Source organism: Xiphophorus hellerii, chromosome 14 (genome assembly GCF_003331165.1).
Source record: "Xiphophorus hellerii strain 12219 chromosome 14, Xiphophorus_hellerii-4.1, whole genome shotgun sequence".
Classification (NCBI taxonomy): Eukaryota; Metazoa; Chordata; class Actinopteri; order Cyprinodontiformes; family Poeciliidae; genus Xiphophorus; species Xiphophorus hellerii.
In genome coordinates, this window is record NC_045685.1 from 3254716 (window position 1) to 3274928 (window position 20213).

Consider the following 20213-nt stretch of genomic DNA (forward strand, 5'->3'; position numbering starts at 1 on the left):
AGATAACTTTAGTTTACAGTTATGTTTTTTTGTTTTTTTTTGGTGCTTCTTTCTTTTTAGCTATGCTAATTAAGTAGCTGCTAGCTGTATCGTACCATGTTACACACCAACTTTCAAAGTATGCTTCCACATCTTGGCAAGAATGTACTTTTTTTTTTTTTTTGTCCTTCAAAAAAATGTGAATAAAATAACCTTTTAAGAAAAACGCAAAATAGGTGTGATTTGTATGAGGCTGTATTTAGTTTGGTTAATTTCTGGTGTCTCATTTTATAAATAATTTTTACTGGTAAACTCTTTTGCTAATTTTGTTTTAAAAGAAGAATTGACCACAGTTGAAGAGACTCGAGTTACAAACATGAAGAAAGCAAACACACACGTTGTTATTTTGTTAATCAGGAGCATTAAAATGACTTGAAACAAAAAAAAAGTACAGAAAATTAATGAAAATTAGACATAGTTTCTGAATTGTATTTCTACAATTTCATTTTATTTTATTTTTTTAAATGAACAGGTCTGGAGAAATATTTGTATTATTACTATCATCATTTTTTGTCAGTTTCAAGTTTTTTCAGTGACCATCATGGGCCTTTGGTCATCAACTGAAGGTTACCAGTAATGTTGTTTATGTGTGTAAATGTTAGAGAATTGGCAGAGACTAAACATGTCAGCCAGTCGTCAGAACCTTGAGGTTCACAGTTAGAGGTTTTCTGCACCGGCCCATCACTGTCTTCTGCTTTAGCTGAAAATTATCAAGAAAAACAAAACAAAACGTTCCAACCATTAAATTCCACTGAAACTATTTAGCAATCTCACTTCTGCAAGTTGCACTATAAGCACATTAACTCTTTGGTCTGAAGGGGACAATGTGAAGGTGGATCAGGTCTTCAGTGTTTGAGTGTTGGTCTCAGCCGAAGGTAAAACTGGCCCCTGAGCCGTTTCTGTTCTTCTCAAGGGAAAGTATTAGACAATAAAAGTGGATCGTGTCAGAAACTCCTGAATGTTTTAAAATAAAGGAAGTATACAAAATGTCAGCGTATTCTGATGTTCAAGGGACTTTCCAGTAGGAAAAGAGCATAATTTCTGAGAGAAATGACATGACTAAAAGTAGCATATTTCCACAGAAGGACAACTGACTTTGGAATTGTTCCTTATTTTTGTCAGAACACTGAATTAGAATAGTGCAAAATTAAAAGGAGGGCAAAAATCCACTTTGACTTGGGGAAAATGTGTCTTGAATTAGTTACGAGAAACTTTCTATGACAGCTTCGTTGGTGCTCAGTCTGCACAACAGAACAGCTTTAGCTCGTCGAGTTTGAACTGGTGATGTTTTGAGTGCAGCAGCCTTTGATCATCTGTGGTTTGACCGTAGTGCGTTTTAGAACGACAGAAGCACATTTCTAGAAAAGCAAGATCAAAGCCAAGACCGAAACCTAAAGCTGCTTGAGTTTTAAACGTAGCGGTATGCTTGGAGCGTCAGCTTAAATGTTCTAATCTAGTCTTTCAAAAGAACTAACCTTCAATTTGGATTAATGTAGGCATTTCCCAACTATGATGCTGTCATCTTCATGCGTCACTATGGTGTAATAGTTGGTAGTTTGCACTACATATTGTTTTCTTGGAAGGTGCGCAAGTTGTTTTATTCTCACCTGTCTAGAGTCCTTTACTCTTGACAACTAATTTTAAACTGACTCTAATCTGTACTTCTTGAAAGTTGGACCTGACAGTTTTGGTGTTCACACCTAGAGCTGTGACACTTTGAGGCCTTTCAGAACGCATGTATGAGATGACTTCCTGGGTTTCTATAAACCTGGAAGATTTAAGGGTTCTATTATTTTTTTTCCCCCCAAGTTGGCTCCTTTTGAGGTCAGACATTTTTCTGACCGGACTAGTTTCGGGCTTTGGAGTGATTTATTTGAGTAGATCTTCCTGTGATGTGGAACAACAAACAACTGAAAGCATTTCAGAATCTACAATACTAAATTTAAGAGTTTGTACCTATGGGTGGAAAGTTTAAGTTATGGGACTTCCCAGATTTTCAATTTCTACATATTTATGGGCTCTCTGCCATCCAGGAGATGGAAAAAAACAACAACAAAAAGCTTAAAGCAACCTAAGGTGTAATTTAAATAACACATAACTTGTATTAAGAGCCACTGCAATAAATCGACATTTGAGGAATTTTATTAAGTGGAGTTACTCATTAAAACGTGTTTTTAGTCAAAGGCTTATGTTTTTGTAAAGGTGTAGCAGAGACAAGATCGGTGACACTGAACCAAACTCTTATCTAAACAACATTTGAATCTTAGTTTGACTTCTCCAGGTCTCAGTGGGTTGTTTACTGAGAGAAACACATTTGATATGCATTGCTACTTACCTACTTTTGGTCCTGTAGCTTGAACATAATAAAAAAAATGTAACCACATTTTACGTCCCATTTCACTGTAACCTTGCAGAACCCTTCCACCCTCTGACCCTCCCCCAATAATGAGATGGGATTTACTCCCTTTTTTAAAGTTTCATGTTGTATAAGCATCTCATTAAAAGCCCAAAATTAACACCCACAGTCTACACTGCCAGGACTTTATAACTCTGCTGTACCTCCAGTCCAGATATAGATCAGCAACTGTACATCAGACTATCCACCGAAATAATATGAGAGGTAAGGAAGGTGGTTCTGATGCAATGCTGGAGCAATCAGCGCCTCCTTTCTGTGTGACAAGTCGGAAATAAAATGCACCTAAGAAATCGTACTTGTTTGCAAAATATTTGGCCTTTTCATAACTCCTCTGATGAAAGTTTCTCACCAGTCTTTGCTGTGCTTCATAGAGCTACCGTTTACATGTTTCTCCCAGGTTTTTGGCCTGGAAACCCCCGAAATTCCCTCAGATAAATACAATGCACCGAAATCCCCATTGTGGCAGTGTGAGGTTTTCAAACTACTTTGAATTCAGGCACTTTGATACAAAGCTTCCTGTTAAGAGACGTACAAAACAAAAGCTTTGCTCGTGTTAAATATATTTAGAATTTTACTTTCTTGACTCAAACGCTTAACTTCCCGTTGCACATTGACTAGCTGACAAATAGGGCGGCAGCTCCCCCTGGTGGCCAACCTGAGCAGTGCCAATATGTCGGCTAAAAATGGTCCTGATGCTGCGGGGATGCAGAGATCGGCGAGGATGCTATGAATCTAACTCGTGTTGGATGCGTGATTGGCTGGCGCAGTCTCTGTGGCGCAATGGAATAGCGCGCTGGACTTCTAATCCAGAGGCTCCGGGTTCGAGTCCCGGCAGAGATGGGTCACTCTGCATGCCAACATGGCAGGTTCTGCGATTGTTTTTCTGTCACATCTATTCTCTGAAAAAAAAATTACACCTTGTAGTGATGCTTTTCATGGTATTTGGTCTGCAGTGAAAGCGACACACATAATGCCTGGGTATAAATGAACACACGAGACTCATAGTTATTTTTTTTTCTGCAATGAACTGGTTCAGTCTATTTTTTCTCGTCTCTGAAAAAAAAGACTTGTGTGTGTGTGTCATTCACACACATACAAGTCAATCTTTCTGATAGTGTGTATGGAATTTATGTCTGTCTGTTGATTTTAAGATGGCATCATTTTGTGATCTACTAAAAAAAACATAACATCCTGCTGTAAGAAATAATATTTTCCAAATAAAATGTAGTCATTTCAAATTAATTTTTTGTTTTTACTCCATCCCTTAAAGGCTTGAAAGGTGGACGGAAGTAGTAGCTCCCTTTAATTGAAGGGCTCACGTTTTAAGACAGGTTTGCTCCGGGCGCATCTCTTGCCAAAGCTCTTCCTGTGACCGCGGGTTTACACAGACTGTGGATGCGGCCGTTCCAGGGGCAGATCTGACATTTCTTCGGATGGCGGCAGCGACGCTAGAGGGCGCTCCAGCACCAGTGTCCGACAGAGAGCGTCTCAACGCGGAGACGGCTCCTCTTTCAGGGGACTCCATCAGGACAGCCTACATTAAATGACAGGAATGAGGACAAGGCCTGTCCATCCGTCATGTGCTCGCGCCGTTTCATCACATTGACGTCACCGTGCTAAATAGTCAACGTCAATTTGAAAGAGACAGGTGCATTTTGTTTGTTTGTTTGTTTGTTTGTTTGTTTGTTTCTATGCCTGCTACCGGCGTTGAACTCTCACTTCAGTTCACCTACGACAGAGCATTTCTACATATTTTAATCCGGTTAATCTTAATCCACGATGATGTCATGGCCAAAGGTTACACTGGACACTGAATAGTGTGATGTCAAAGCACACACATAGTTTATGAACGCATCTATTACTTATTAGTTAACATTTTTTAAGTGTACCCACGTTATTTTAAGAAGTAAAGGGGGGAAAGGGGGGTGTAAACTAGTGTGTGTGGGAGAAAAAGGAATGCGCCGCTAGTGAGAATATGACGTCAAGTCAGAAAAAACGAATACGACACAGGAAGCAGACCGTGGTCACGTTTAGTGAACTTTATTTCACTCATCTTAATAAATGAAATAAAAATAAAAATGAAAACATTTCAATATTTATGTTTTATTTTTGATTGACGAGAAAAAAAAAAATACTGAAGAAAGAATAATAGCCAGGCTGTTGAATTTAAATAATCCCACAAAATAAGGTCTGGTAATTCAGTTTACATTTGAAAAAAAAAATCAACATTAAGTATACTCTTTTATTATACTTTTTTTTATTTATATTTTTGTATTAAATGTGTACTTGTGGGCTGCACAGTGGCGCAGTTAGTAGAGCTGTTGCCTTTCAGCAAGAAGGTCCTGGGTTTGATTCCGGGCCCCGGGGTCTTTCTGCATGGAGTTTGCATGTTCTCCGTGTGCATGGTGGGTTCTCTCCGGGTACTCCGGCATCTTCCCACAGTCCAAAAACATGACTGTCAGGTTAATTGGTCTCTCTAAATTCTCCGTAGGTGTGAGTGTGTGTGTGTATGGTTGTTTGTTCTGTCTGTCTCTGTGTTGCCCTGCGACAGACCGGCGACCTGTCCAGGGTGAACCCCGCCTCTCGCCCAGAACGCTCATTGAAGATAGACACCAGCACCTCCTGACCCCACTAGGGACAAGGGATGGATGGATGTGTATTTGTACATCTTATTATACTATACTATTATTAAAATGCAGTATATCTCAGGAATTCAACTTAAAAGACAAACTCATATGGTCAAATTGTATATTTAATTGAATTTAGTTATGTTTTTTTTCCCCCTGTTATTGTAACAAAAACCAAAAACTAAGTTTCTGATGAATGTGGAATATTAAATAATCCCAATAAAAATATCCGTTTTTAACACTGAAATGTTTTCCTTCTGAAAACCATGTCAATTTATTGTAATTAAAAATAAAAATAAAAAACATAATTAGCATAAAACACTCTGAAACATCCTGTTATATTGCCAGAATTTGCTCTATTATCTTATCCGTGTTACTTGTACACTTTTCTTTTTTACCACAGATTTTCCTTCCACTTTTCATTCCACTTTCGATGAATATACAAGGAAAAACAATACTTTGAAAAGCTGGTTTCCTTTTGAGAAAGTCTCATTAACATTGCGTCAGATATTCTTCCTTCAGGTAGAATCAACATTTTCGGAACAACTGATTTTTTGTTATGATCATGTGTAAACCAGGAATATCCAGATGAACAGTGTTCATCCTTGAGTTTAGCGAAGTCAGAGTTCTTTTTTTTATTTTTTTTATTCTGTATTACTATTTTATTCTGGGCCTTTTATTCTCAAAATGTGCGCGCTGTCGAAAATAACACCTAAAACCAACTGCTTTCGTTTGAGTTTTATTTTGAAAGTCAGGAACGGAAGTTTGAGAAGAGAAGTCATTGCCGCACGCTTGTCGCGCCGGAGCGAAGTAGAAAACGGACCGTCGCCGGAGAGCAGAGGAGAGAGGTGAAAAGAAACCAGGAAAGAAAGAGGAGCAAAACAGGGGCGAACGATGGTGTAAACGCAAACCAGTCCGAGCCGAGTCTGGAGGGGACAGATGTGGAGGAGCGCCGCTGGAGGTTGTAGTTGGCTCCGGAGTCACTGTTAGAAGTCCGAAAACTCCCGCTTTTTGATGCTGTCCGCACGGAGGTCTGAGCCAATAACGGACTTATTGGTCGGCTGAACCATGCAGAGGCTGCTGCTCCTGAGTTTGGCGTTCAGTCTCCACACCGGTAAGGCTGTATTTACAATTACTCTCTGTGGTTATGGTGATAACGTGATGTACCAGTTTAATAATTTACTGTAACATTCTGAAGGCTCGACTGACCTGTTCGTCCTGGAAGGGAGTGGAGGGTCGGTTTGGAGGATAAAGGGATGTTGGAGGGGGGGCGGGGGGGCATTTTGTATGATTTCACAGCATTCCCATGTAGGCGTCGCAGCGATGGATCACCTTCGGCGCGTGACACTGCGCGCGCACGCGCTTGGCCACCCTGAGCAAGGATGTTAAACTTCGTTCTTGTGTCTCGCGGGGTGTCTCAATTTGCGGTCGACGTGGCTGCGTGCGTGTGCGCTAAACGGGACTTATATGTCGGCGCGCGGCACCGGCCTAAATGACCTCTGTGCACGTGAGCGAAGGCGTCCGTTTCCTCAAACGGGCAAGTGGTATAGTGAGGCGGTGAGGACGTGACGGGAATGACAGTGATTGACCAGAGACAGAGAGAGGCTCCTGCTAACCAATCTGCCCCCTCCCACATCACACACCCCTGCCCTCGCGGGCTCCTACCTGTGGGCCTTCATTTCACTCTGTGCACAAAGGGGCTGCCTGTGTGCACCAGTGCATCTGCCTCGCTCACCCTCCCCTGCCCTGCCTCTTGTACCTTCTGCACACAATGGGGCGCCAGGTAGGCTATTTATTGGCTTATGACAATCACAGCTGGAGCCCAGTTGCTAGGAGACAGGAGGCTGAGAGAAGAGGAGAGGATGCTTGTCATTTCCCCCGAGCTACCTGTTTGATTGAGCCACATCTGCATATTTTTGCCTTTTATTATTATTTTTAATTCCGCCTCATTGTGTATACCTCAGGCAGCCGGGAGCGTGCACGCCGACCGGCCCGCCATCATAGGTAGGGTGGAGGGAGTGGGGGCACGGAGGGGGGGGGGGGGGGGGGGGCGTGTTCAGGGAAAGCAAGGTATAGAAAGAGATGATGTCACCGTGTCTGCCAGGCTCTATCTGCTTGGCTCTGCTCGGCACCCAGACGGCCGCCGTGGTTCTGGATAAAGACTCACATGAGAAGCAGCTTTGAGGAATGGAGTTGGTTTTCATCGACAAAATAAGGTTGTTGGTGGCGTTACGTGTGACACTCTGGCAGCCGCTCCCTCACTTTGTCTGCCGATGGCTCAGCCTCCGTACATGTGTATCCTTTTGTCTTTGTCTCAATGCGATGCCACGACTCCATAATCTGGTTATTACTCCTGTCACATACAGAGGTATTTACCCACGCCGGCTTTCCTCCAGACCAGATTATCGGCAGGCTGATTTTGTTCCGTCTGTGAAGTCCCACACACACATGTCCCTGTGTTTTTAGTTCAGGAGCATCTTTTCCTCCAAGCGTTCATCTTCATTAGACCAGTATAACACTATAACCTGGCCTATAATTTGCACGTACGTAATTGTCCCCCAATGATTGGGTGGTTATTAGCAGAGGCGCTAATTAAAGCTTCAGAATGCTTTGTTTAAAGTCAGTAGCAGAGCTACAGCCATGCCTACTTCCAGCGTGTCTCTGTTCCAGGAGAGACTACTCTGTATCCCGTCCTTGCATCTAGAAGCCACCCTCGGTGGCAACTCTCAAGCAAGTGCCGCCATTAACACAGCTGTTAAATGTTACTGCATAATCAATCTTTGCAAACTCTCTGCCTTAACTTACTGATGAGCCTCAGGGCCCCAGGGCTGGCCTCGGGGCAGTGGTGCACCTGAAGTGCTGACTCGGACAGAGGCCTGCTCCATACAGGTGGGCCATTTGGCACCCTGTGTGTTCTGGAGCGGACCCCGGAATGATCTGCTGCTGACAGTACTGCGTTACTCCGGTTGGTTGGTTGATCAGATTTAATGGTTCTATTGCGCAATGTTAATGAGTCCAACAGGGGCAGCGATGGCTCCAATGAAAAAGAAAATGACAGAAACCTCATAAACAATCTAGTGCATTGTGACGCACCAGTTTCTAATCAGCTGATTTGACATTTGCATTTAGCTCTAATTGAACTCTTTGTTTTTTCCTGATTTATATTAGAGATTGTCCCTGAGCGGTGATCAGATGGTAGGAAATTGAAAAATCTGATTATTTCTTTAGGGAACATTGCTGTGCAAAGACCTACCAGGGACTGGTGTGACACTTCTGTGTGGGAGCTGGCATTGAATGATGAATAAAAGTTAGGTAATTTCAGTACGAGTAAGGCTTTTTAAAATGAAGTTGAAGTATGGCACCTTCTAAGCCCAGTGGTAGAGCTTAGAAGTGTAGTCCATCAGTGAGCCACTGTGTTTTTGTGTTAAAAATTTTTAAGTTACAAAAATTAGGAGGTGCACGAGAAGGCATCATAATTTGGAAATTATAGCATGTGAGGAGTGTGTTCAATGCATCAATTATAAACCTAGCTTAATCCATCTTTACTTTTATTGGTGTACAACAAACCATATTTAAAATAAAGAAGCAATGGTTAGCCTGGTGGGTGGGCAGTGCATTACCAGACTGGTCATTTCCCACGGTCATTACCCAGTCTGCATTACCAGACGGATAATGCACTGGATGAAACTCTGATAGTGGTAAATATTAGTTATCCGTAGAGGTGTGCCGATCGATTGGCCACCAATCATAATCGGCCGATTTTCGTGAAAAAGCGTATGATCGGTGATCGTACTTACATACACTCTTGTTGCCGATCACCAAAACCGATCACATTTTTCTCACTTCCCAGCCTTCGTGTGCAGCTTATCTCCTCTTTCCTTCACACTGCGCAAGCGCGGCAGCAAATCCTGTCGTGGTTAACGCTCTGAGAGTGAATGGGGACGTTTGCGTGTTGTGGCGGAAAATTATCTCGGAAGTGAAGCACGTCAAAATGCACCAACACAACGAATCTTAATATGGCATTTAAAAAACAGGCACTTCACAGAGTTTATCGAGGCTCAATGCAGGAAAAAAAGGACATCCGGAGCGGCCGCATAGCAGGTAAAGCAGCGCACAACTACCAACACTCACCTGGATTAGCATCACAGTCAGAAATCTAAACAAATAATCCGAAAAATAATTCAAGTCTTCAAGCTAGCAGTGTAAGATGCTGGTTCTGCTCTTGCTCTTGGACCGCCGCGACTGGTAGTGATATTTCACAGACAGATCGCCGCTCAACCTCCACCAGACAGTCAACTCTCACACCGAACAGCTGCTTAAAGCTGCAGCATGTAGCTTAAAAATAAGAAAATGTCTACTATGTCTAAATTTGGTGATTTTATTGCCATAAATTTTTTCCATTTTGCCAGGTAACATAGTATCATTTATACCTGAACCGAAAAATTAACCGCCATTGGAGGCGATCGGCAAAGATTGGTGATTGGCCTCATGGATGATCTGTATCAGAATCGGCAGCAAGAAACCTGATCGCTGCATCCCTAGTTATCAGCCATAACAGCAAAAATATTGAATATAGACTATTGGCCCTTTCACATGGGTCCCTCTCTCGTGACTTCATTATATATTTCTGATTCTGATTATAAATTTTTCTCATGAATTGCCTTGAAATGGTATTTGTCATGAATATACAGTACAGACCAAAAGTTTGGACACAACTGTGTGTCCAAACTTTTGGTCTGTACTGTATATAAAGAAACAGAGTTGAACTGAAAACTCTAAATCTTATGACAGACACAAGTTCTGAATGTTGACAAATAGTTCCTGGAGAGTGAATGTGTGTGGGTTTCTACTTTGGAGGAATTGGCGAATGTTTTCTTAAGACGAAACTTGATTCTTCAAAAGGCGTGGAAACAAGCAGACTGACCTCCAGAAAGTCAAACTTGTCTTGATTCTCCAGGTGGATCACCGGTTCTTATGTCTATGTCTAGCTTTTTAAAAGCGCGACGCTACGCTCTGTGAGGCTAACAAACCACCTCATGTCGTCATGGTGAACCCCCTTACCAGATCGGTGAGCGTGAACACAGATATTTGGTCCTTGTTTCGAGCGAGAGGAATCCCTGCAAGTTAATCAGCGAGTTCGGGAAGCTTTGGCCTTGTTGTTGTCGATGCGTTTGCTTCAAAGCGATGCTTCGGCGTCCCATAATACTTCTGGGAAGTGTTGCTAAGGAGAGGGAAAGGCACAGAGGCAGATGTTTCATTATCTGACTGGTGCTTGCAGATAAATTCAATCAGAAGTGTGCATCCTCAGCTGTTAAGTGAATGTTTCACCAGTTTTTAAAAGCCTCCTGTAATGTGATTTTGTGTGTGTGTGTGTGTGTGTGTGGGGGGGGGGGGGGGGGGGCAGCAATTTGAGTTATAAAAAGAAAGGGGAATTAAAAAAAAAGCCTCCCCCGAAGTAGAAAGGGAAGGCTTTAACTCAAACGACTGGATGTCTGGGTCGTCTTCAGTTGTTTGTTTTAATGGGGGAGGGGGGCATCATGTTGGACAGGTGGGTGCAGCCCGATCGAGAGTGATTAGACTTTATTCTGTTTGTTTTAGAAATTGCAGTGCTGAGAGGAGGGGGTGTAGGTTGTGGTGGATGAAAAGACAAGCAACCCAGGGGAGAGAGGAGGACTGGACGGAGAAAGGGTCCATTACTCAGGCCTGACTGCCCCCTCGGTGGGGACAGAATGTGGTCGGGGGGGAACACTCAGGCCGGGGTTGAACTGTTGTTGGAGGGTCTTGCTGAACTGCCCACTGCCTCCCCTCCTACGTATCGTCCTCGCTGTGGTTAATCACCTTTAATCGCTCTTAAACTTTCTTCAGCTCTTTCCCAATATGATCCCTGTTTTCTGCTTACCAAAGTACATTCTTTCCCCCCCCCTGTCCCCTCCTGGACTTTTTTACCCCCCTCCCCTTCCCACCACCATCAAAACTATTACTGCTTCTCTTTCCATCTCCCCCTTCCTCTCTCTCTCTGACTCTAATAAGTTCCAGATGTGCATTCCTCTGGTCGGCGGAGAGAGAAAGAAGAGGGTGTGTGGGTGGGGGGAGTAGATTGGGGGAGGGGACAGGAGGAGAAGCACATGAATTAAAACTGGGAGCACATGATGAGCAAGAGGAGCCCATGTACTGCCAAACACACTCTAAATGAAAGTGCTGGCTAACACGCAGCGTGTGTGTTTCTTCGTTTGGGCGGGTGTTCGCCCCGTAATTTGGAAACTTTCTGAGATGCACTCTTCCTCCTTCCTCTCCTCCTCCTCCTCGCCCCCTCCTTCTCCAGGAATGTTGCCGACGCTGATGTCACTCTCGCAGTTAGTGCTCCTCAGCAGGGACAGGGGCCTCTGAGGCAGATCAGACTCGCTCCATCCGTCTTCCCCACCCCTCTTCTTTAACTGTAGCAACATCAGGGTCAACGTCCGACCGGAGCACCGCCGCGCTCGCTGTCTTCCACCTCGTGCCCGCGGGCGGAAAACCGCTGCCAACTAATGACCGAGCCATCCCATAGCAGCAAAAAGTCGTCAATGTCTTTGAAGTCCGGTCATTAAAACAATGCGGCGCAGATGCGTGGCCTCGCTCAAGGTTCGCAGCTGTCAACTTAATGCCGTAACCTCGAGGCAGAGCTCACTTCAATGCCGTGTGCTCACGGTCGGAGATGCAGATCAGACTTGGTCTAATTTCCATTTTTGCAAGTCATCTCGAGTTGATGGAAAAAGTGCCGCAAGACCACAAAACTTTGGGGATCCAGTTTTATTGAAGACTTCAGAACCTGACTGTGGGCCGATTGGCTCCTACTCAGCAGCACTAATTGACTCTGCATCAGCCTTTGTGGGATTTTCACAGTGAGATAACCAGTAGTAAAAAGACCACAATATCACCATATTTACACAAATACTCTTAACATGATCAACTGCCCTTTATTTTTAACTAAAGCAGCCAAAAAATACCATATTTTTATTATTTCAGTTAGTTATTTACAGAGACAGTCACCAGTCGCCTACAAATATTTGTGGGAGACCAAATCTAAAAATGCTTATAACTGCCGTTGTAACAGTTCAAATTAGGAGTGCCCTGATAAATCAACCAGCTGATAAATCAGTCCTGATTTCCTTCATTTTGGGAGATCGTTGCAATACTTGCATGTAAAATCGATCTTAACAAAAAATAAAAATAATAATAATCTGAATCAGCAGATCAAATTTTTTAAAGATTGGTGATCAGCCAGAAAACTGCAATTGGTCCACCCCGTAGTTCAAATGCCAACTACCACTCAATTACTCTGTGACTTTTCTGGAGGACCCAAATGAAAGAAATATCAAATTCAGGTTCGGTTTTTTTCAACTTGTTCATTGGATTTCAAATTACACTAATTTGGAATCAGTTTTTAAAAGCATTTATTCAATTTAATCAATTTCAGATTCAAACCGCAATTGAAGCTTATTATCTATTTCAGTTTCTGATTACCCTCTGGAGCCCAGACTGTTAATAGGCAGGAGTCCACTGTACTTACTGTTCCTTTGATTTTCATACATACAAAGATTTACACATCGTCATAGCTTCCCAACTGTATTTTAAAAACAGCCTTGCCTTAGAAGTGATGAATGGCTTTAGTTTCCACATCACCACTGTCTGTGTTTTGTGCTACTACTGCGGGTGTACCCAGGGGCGCAACTACATACTTCCTGAGGTGTATGCGAACATGTCATCACATTTGTCTTCCTCGGCAAAATCAACCACTCTGTCACTCTGCAGACCTGCCCACCAGGTCATGTCTTCACATTTGCAGTAAACAATAGTCACTCCACGGTGACTATATTTACCATACTATACTTCTTACTGTATTTAACAACATTTCAGACAAAAAAATCAGCATTGGCCAAAATCGGAATTGGCAGATTAGGCTTGTTAAAGATTGGTAATATGTGATCAGTCAGAAAGCTGCAATTGCTGTAGCCTTAAGAACAACATGAAATACTTGACTCAGGCTCTTACACTCCAAAAAACTGTTGGATAAGAAAACAAATGGTTATTTTGCTAACCACTTACGGTATTCTGGGTGAAATATGAACTGATCCAGCCCATGTTCAATGGGCACAAAAGGATTGGATTATGAGTTTGACCCAGCACCTCAGGTGGGTCAGGTACTTTAAACCCGGGGCTAGAAATGTGGACTAGAAATGCACCACATATTATTTTTTGATTTTATTTTTAGGTCTGGTAAGGGCTGATTCATATTTTTCTTATTTACTCGTTCAACGAATTAAAAGGAACAAACTTTGCTCATAAAATAAAAGGAAGATGTTTGGCAAGATCCATGATAGAGACAGTGTTCAAGAGTTGAGGAGAGGAGAAAAGAAGTTCATCTGTATTTATCCATCAGAGGATAAGTTCCTAACATCTCTCAGATGTTTTGAAAACCCAGAACAAGATACACAAAAGCTTTGTTTTTTTTTCAAACTGAAAATAGTGTGAGTTTTTATTTTTGAGGTAATGCTGCACATATACAAGACACCAAATGGATTTTACAGTATTTACCCTGCCAGTCACCAGGGGAAAATCGGAACATTTCCATTACTGAATGCCGCATCCCTAATATTGACTCTTTTTTTTTGGCCTCTAGGGCCAAAGCGTACAACCATACAAAGGCAGGCATTATTTCTGTATTACAACGTGTTGTCTTCAGGTGATCTGAAGAAGTATTCATGTAGTACCATCTTCCAGTCAGTACCAGACTTATAGGCCACAGAGCTCATCCCAGATTCCTCCAGATGTCTATCATTTTTCAGAACGTATGATCTTGCAACAACCGGAGAGCTGGTGACATTTCCGAGAGGCTTCGCGTGGACGTTCCACTGCTTCAGGAGGTCAAGGCCCCCAAGCTTTTATGGGATGGGTTTTTTGTGACGGATGACATTGCGAGAAGCTACAGCACATACCAATAAAATTAGATTGCACTGGATTGAATTAAAGCAGACCTTGGACGGAGGTGATTTATGGAGGGGGACGCTGCTTGTAAAACAGCCCCGCTTCGTTCTGTCGCTGCTCCGCATCGTGGGCCTTGTTGTGGATGGAGGGGGGATGTGAAAGCTGAATCAACTCATGATGTGGTCGCTCACATGCTCTCTGGAGGTGTTTGTGGTGGCGGTGGAAATGGGGTGGGAGGGCAGGGAGAAGGTTGGACTTTTGGAATGGGGTTGCCTGCCACAATCAATGGGGAACGGCTGCTGGGAATTATAGATTCATTATGATATCGATTGTTCCAGTTGAATTCGGTGGCGACTCGTGCTGTGAGCTACACGGTGCCCTGCTGCAGAGAGGCAGCAGGATAGGTATTGTATCCTCTTGTTCAGGCTTATCCAGAGGATGGCTATTGTTAGATTTGGTCACCCTTAGTTACAGGACCGTATTCTTTGTCAATCGCTCTGAGGATTGTAGATTACCGCCGACCGATTGGCAGACTGCCTTTCCGCAGATCTACCATATTCATGCAGCTGTAAAGTGTCAGATGCCTCGTTTGTGAATTATCATATTACCCACTGCTGATCCCGGGGGTTGCCATAGCCACCATGTCTATCATTATGTCAGCGGTCCTCACCGGGCCATGTAGCCATGGTAACAATGTCTATAACAGAGGTTCCACACAAATAAAGCTCTTCAGATGTGAAATGCTCACATGAGAGGCGCCACAGAGAACGGAGCGGGGGCACACTCATGCATTCATAGAAAACTCCACAGCAGCACATGCATTCTGGAGCGCAGGGCATTGAAATGGTCGCAATTATTTCTGTTGCACCCCGTCCTAAATAAGCCCAATACCTCGGAGGTGGGAAAGTAACAAAGGAAGGAGGCAGAGATGGAGGAAGATGGGCAATAAGGAGTAGGAATGCAGCGTAAGATGCTAGCCAAGCAAATAGTGGGGAATGGGGAATGAGGGGCCACAAAGGAGAAGAAGAATAAGAGGTTCCTAACTGAAGGTTGGGGGGAGGGTTGTAAGGTAAGATGACAGAGGAAGGGAGTGAGCAGTCAAACAAAGGAAGGAGTCTTTGAGTCTCCTCTCTGCCCCAGTGTCACCCCCTGCTTGGCCCCCCAACCTCCTGGAGACACCTTTGTGTTGGGCTGATGCTCAGCGGGCCACCTCCCTTTGCTCACTGCCTGTCCCTATAGAGGCGTTACCATGGTGACGAGTTGTTATGACCATCCTGTCAGGTCGCCATGTTGTTGAGGGGAGACAGGCACAGGTGGTAGTTCCCACAGCTGGATAGGAAGATGAGCAGACACTCCCGTTGTGTCTATATCTATATCTCTGGGTAATAAATCATCTGGTCAGCTGCTGGTACATTAACCGACAATGATGTTGAGAGTAAAGTAAATGCTCAGATTTTATATGATTATAAACCAAAGTTAGCTCTCCCAGAACCCCACAGAACCTTTGCCAAAGTATTGGAGGTGTAACAGTTTATGGTGGGACACAATAACATTTTTTTATCTAATTTGTAATTAGTCACATTTTAATCAGCATTTTAAACAACATTTTCAACTTAAAAACCCTTATTTTGCAGCTAAATGATCAAATAAATATATAGATATAGACACAAGTTCAACAACAAAGATGTTTATTGTTTTTAATCTGTTATTTAGGTTATTCAGTCATCAGATTGGAGTAAAGTCCTGAAATAATTGCCAGTTTATTTAGTAATCAATTAATTATTAACTGGATTATACAGATTTAAAAACAGACATTTGCTGAAAGAACAGTCAGAGCAACACAAAACTGCTAAAAAAACAGAAAAAAACTCATTTTGCATTAAGATGAAAAAATGTAACTTTGTAAATATGTTCTACCTGGAAAATATTTACAATTCTGGGTAGAACAGTTTTTGTTTCACCTGGTTCAAAATACTGTTAAAAAAAAAAAATCAAAAAAAGCCTCCTGTTAAGCACTGATTTTTATCCAGTTATTAATTGGTTAGTTTCAAAAATAGTCAATAGATCAGCTCTACATGGCTGAGCTTTTCATGTTGAGTCATTTTTAGCTAGAGATTCATCCTTTACTACAAATGATCAGTTTTATTGCATTTTAGGCAATAAAATATTTATTTTCTTATGTGAAAAGGGAATTGAATTATTGGTTTATTTTCACCTTTTTATGTATTTCTAATATTATAAAACATGGCCTAAGTGGTTAGATGAAAAATCTGCAGAAATAGCCCATTTTCTATCCAATTAATCATCCAAATATTCAATAGAATATTCAATTACTAAAATATTTATTATTTGGAGCCATATTAATCAGTTTTAATTTTCACCCTGTTGGTAAATATTGTTACTGGCTCAAACTTTCTTATCGGTGCATCCCAGCAGTAACGTGACAATGTGAAAGAGTGCAGAAAAAAATCTATTCAATTCCTAGACCTGGGAGTTCTGCATTAATTCAAAATTCTCAAAAATGGATTTTAAAACACGTTTTTAAGTTGTACATCTTTGTCGCTCCAATTTGTGAGTTTATTGCTTTTTCACATCACGAGTCCACTTGGCCTCCGTATGGATTTTGAATGATTCTTTGATTTTATTTGATTTTTTCACTTACAAAGGAGCCAGGCAGCTAAGCTAACCTAATGCTGGTAATTTAAGTTACAGAATGTTATGCACAAACCTACTTTTAACCGACAATGATGTTGAGAGTAAAGTAAATGCTCAGATTTTATATGATTATAAACCAAAGTTAGCTCTCCCAGAACCCCACAGAACCTTTGCCAAAGTATTGGAGGTGTAACAGTTTTAATAGAAACTGATAGATTTTGATACAGTATGAAACCTTATAAAAATGTTTTAAAGAAATTTTCTGTTTGTCTTTAAACAATTTAAACACAATATCTAGACCGTTTGAATAGAAAAATTGTTTCTGAATCGAAAATTGTTTTGGAATCAAATCGAATCGCTAGACACTGAGAGATTAGCATCTGTAGATGTGAATACTTTTTGCCAGCACTCTAAATGACTGGTTTCACTTACTTTAAATGTTTTTGTTTGCTGTTTTGTTTTTTGCTTTTTCCAAACCCAAACTTTAGAAATCCCCGTCTTCCTCTCCCTAAAGCATTGTCTCTGCGTTCTGGTCGACGCGGCGACAGCTGCATCACCCGCATGTCACACCCAGCCAAACCTGGGCAGCGGAGAGACGGCGCCACGTGATTCCTGTGGCTGCAACTTTGTCCTGAAACAATGATGTCATCGTCCATCACACACCTTCCCCGCCTCTTTGTGTCCCCTCATCGCCGCCTCAGCCAGTCTCTCCGCCACGGCCATAGGCTGCGCATTTATTCGAAGCAGATTGAGTATTAGTGTGAAAAAGAGCAGGGAGGGAGGAACTCTGGCTCGGAGTCTTAATTGAATAGGTGGAGGGACGATGAGGTCATTGATTTTCTCTTTTTTTTTTTTTTTCTGTCCGAAAAATGGATGTACCGAACATGGGGGAGGGTTTCATCAGACACTCAGATGCACGTCGCGGGTGTGCTCACAGACACGCTTGGACAGAAAACTTTTTTTTCTTTTTTTCGGGCAGTTACTTTACACGTCAGCTGTTGCTATGGTGACGTAAGTCGGCGATCCAGCCGGGCCCGGGGATTGGCTGGAGAGGAGCGAGGGGAGGGGAAGGCGGGTACAGGAGGATACAGGGAGCGGGACCAGACACAAAGATAATTAGATGGACGCAGAACGAGTCACACAAACAGCATTTTATTATTTAGGATGTGATTCAATGACAGAAAGCTGAAGTGTGAACTGTGGCATCACAGTGTCCCATATTGCAGGATGAGGTGAAAAAGGTGATAATAAGGCAGAGAGAGACGCGCGGCTGAAAATAGCTTCAAACATCTGCACGCACATACAGCAGCCTGGAAAAGTGTTTGCCCCCCTACAGATGTCCTCTGATTCTGGTTTTGTACAGGAGTAAATACAAAACGCTGACCTTTGCAAAAGACCTTTGCTCAGATAGAAATGGTTTTTAAGATATTGTTTTTGTTTTATTTCAATTACATTTTTTTACCTGACTTTAATTAAAGGTAAACTGACGGATGGATTAGTATTGTCCTTGTGGATTTTCAACTAATTTTGTGATGCATAAAATTAGGGTACACTGATTGCAGTTTTCTGGCCAGTCACCAATCTTTGATAAGCCAATTTCTGTTTTGGTCGATGCCAACTTTTTTTGTCTGAGAAGTTGCCAACAGTGGGGTGATTATTGTTAACGTGCGCATGTGTAGATGTCACCTGCTGTGCGGGTCTGTCTGTCAGTCCAGTGCCAGATCAACAGGGCCTTTGTGTAGGTAGGTCAGATCGGTGGATAAGATCGATTTCACACGTATCAGCCGATCCACAATCCGCCAATACTAAGGAAATTGGAGCTGATTTACCATGTGAAATGGATTTTTGTGTTTTTTAAAGAGACGGTATTACGTGTTTTCCAGGAACATAGTGCAATGTTATAGCATAATCAAGTAAGTTGTTGCCTTCAGTTGATATAAAATGCTACTAAAAGGCGACTTAGAAAAAATTTGACTTCCTAATTTAATGGCTTGATATTGGGCCTCTGCTCTTTCTTAAACTCCGCCTTCAGGAAGTCCTCACAATATGGCTCCTCTATTAACCCTCTAACAACGTTTTTATCAGTGTTGGACTGAGAAGTAGCTTCTATTAATTAGCTCAGCAGACGCACAGGTGTTTGCTAATTGCTGCTGGCTAGTCTGAAGGAGCAAAGTCGAGAATTGTGGGGGAGGGCTGCACTGTGAGGCAGGAGCTTGGAAATTGCAGTTCAGAGGAGACCTGTGCCTTGAAGGTGGAGCTAGGCCCAAACAGGCGCTTTGAATAGCTGAATGGTTGCCATGGAGATTAAAGGATTTCTAAAACATGCATGAAAGCGTCATGCGAACACTCCAGCTTGGTTTTTGATGAGGGAATAACATAATATAAAGATCAAAAAGTCAATTTTACATAATACTGCTCCTTTAATTGGTTGTGGCCGTTGAACTCTCCAGGCCATTGTTGCCTGTCTCTATCTCAGTACTGAGTCATGAACACTAACCTAATGATGCAAGTGCGGCCTGCAGTGGTTTAGATATTACTCTGAGTACTTCTGTGAATCTCCAAGATGAAGACTAGTCCATGTTTTCTCCCTTTGTGAATGACGGCTCTCATTGAGGTTTGCTGGATGCCCCAAACCTTTCTTTGTAATTGTTTCCAGACTGGTAGACGTTGGTGACTTAGTTGGATTTGTTTAGATCGGGGCAGGATGTGTGGATGTCTTTAAGAGTACTTCATGATTTAAACGAGTTTGAGTTATAAAAGAAGTAATCATTAGAAAACCACATTTCGCATTTACCCGCAATTTATCTAAACAAATTAAAGCTTCATTACTTTGCCATTAACACATCATCACACAGTGTGCGAGTTGCTGGAGGCCTGAACTGCTGTGTCTGTTCACACTGTGGCGGCAGAGCTTTTAGTGAGTCACTCGCCTTTGGCATTTGCGTCCGCTTCCACAATCGGAGGTTTGTCTCTCAGGGTCCTCACTCCCAGATTAATCCTAATCCCTTTCAAAACTTTTGACTCGGGTTGTACTTAATCCTCGACGAAACTGAGACTCATTCCCTGCAGAGCCGGGCGTGCTCTCCGCTGTCTTGGTGTTTCACTCAGGAAACCGCCTGCGCGTGTTGATTGCATGCTTCGGGATCGGCGCGGTCGTGTTTGTGTGCGTGTTGACAGGAAATGGTTAGCCGGCGTGGTGAACGTTAAGCCGTCCCTACTGCCAGTTTAGTGTTTGTACGGCTGTGTACATGTGCATGTGGTCGTGGTCTCGGCCCTTTGTGGCCATCTTTGTGTGGACAGGGTGATCAGAGTCCCCCGGTGGCATCACGGGGACAAGCGACTCAAGGAAATCAGGGCACTCTAAATTTGTCGCTGCAGCATAACCCACTTAATGAAAGAATACAAGCTCCCTTGTATGCAATCTCCCTCCGACTGCTCGGTGTGTGTGTGTCTGCGTATTTTTCCTTTTTTAAACACACAGGCACATGCACCCATGTTGACGAGTGTTAACT

The 20213-nt window shown here is 42.6% G+C and overlaps 1 protein-coding gene and 1 non-coding gene across 4 annotated transcripts in view; both read left to right on the top strand.

The window, feature by feature from the left end:
* Window positions 1–3221: 3221 nt before the first annotated feature.
* Window positions 3222–3295, top strand: trnar-ucu (transfer RNA arginine (anticodon UCU)). Its single transcript has one exon. It is a non-coding gene; the product is annotated as a tRNA-Arg (tRNA).
* Window positions 3296–5859: 2564 nt separating this feature from the next.
* Window positions 5860–20213, top strand: part of kirrel1a (kirre like nephrin family adhesion molecule 1a) — a 53335-nt gene continuing 38981 nt past the window's right edge. For all 3 annotated transcript variants that reach the window (XM_032583056.1, XM_032583059.1, XM_032583057.1), the window contains exon 1: window positions 5860–6196. In XM_032583056.1, coding sequence (XP_032438947.1) covers window positions 6151–6196 — 46 coding nt within the window. In that variant the 5' untranslated portion in view covers window positions 5860–6150. The remainder of the gene's footprint in view (window positions 6197–20213) is intronic.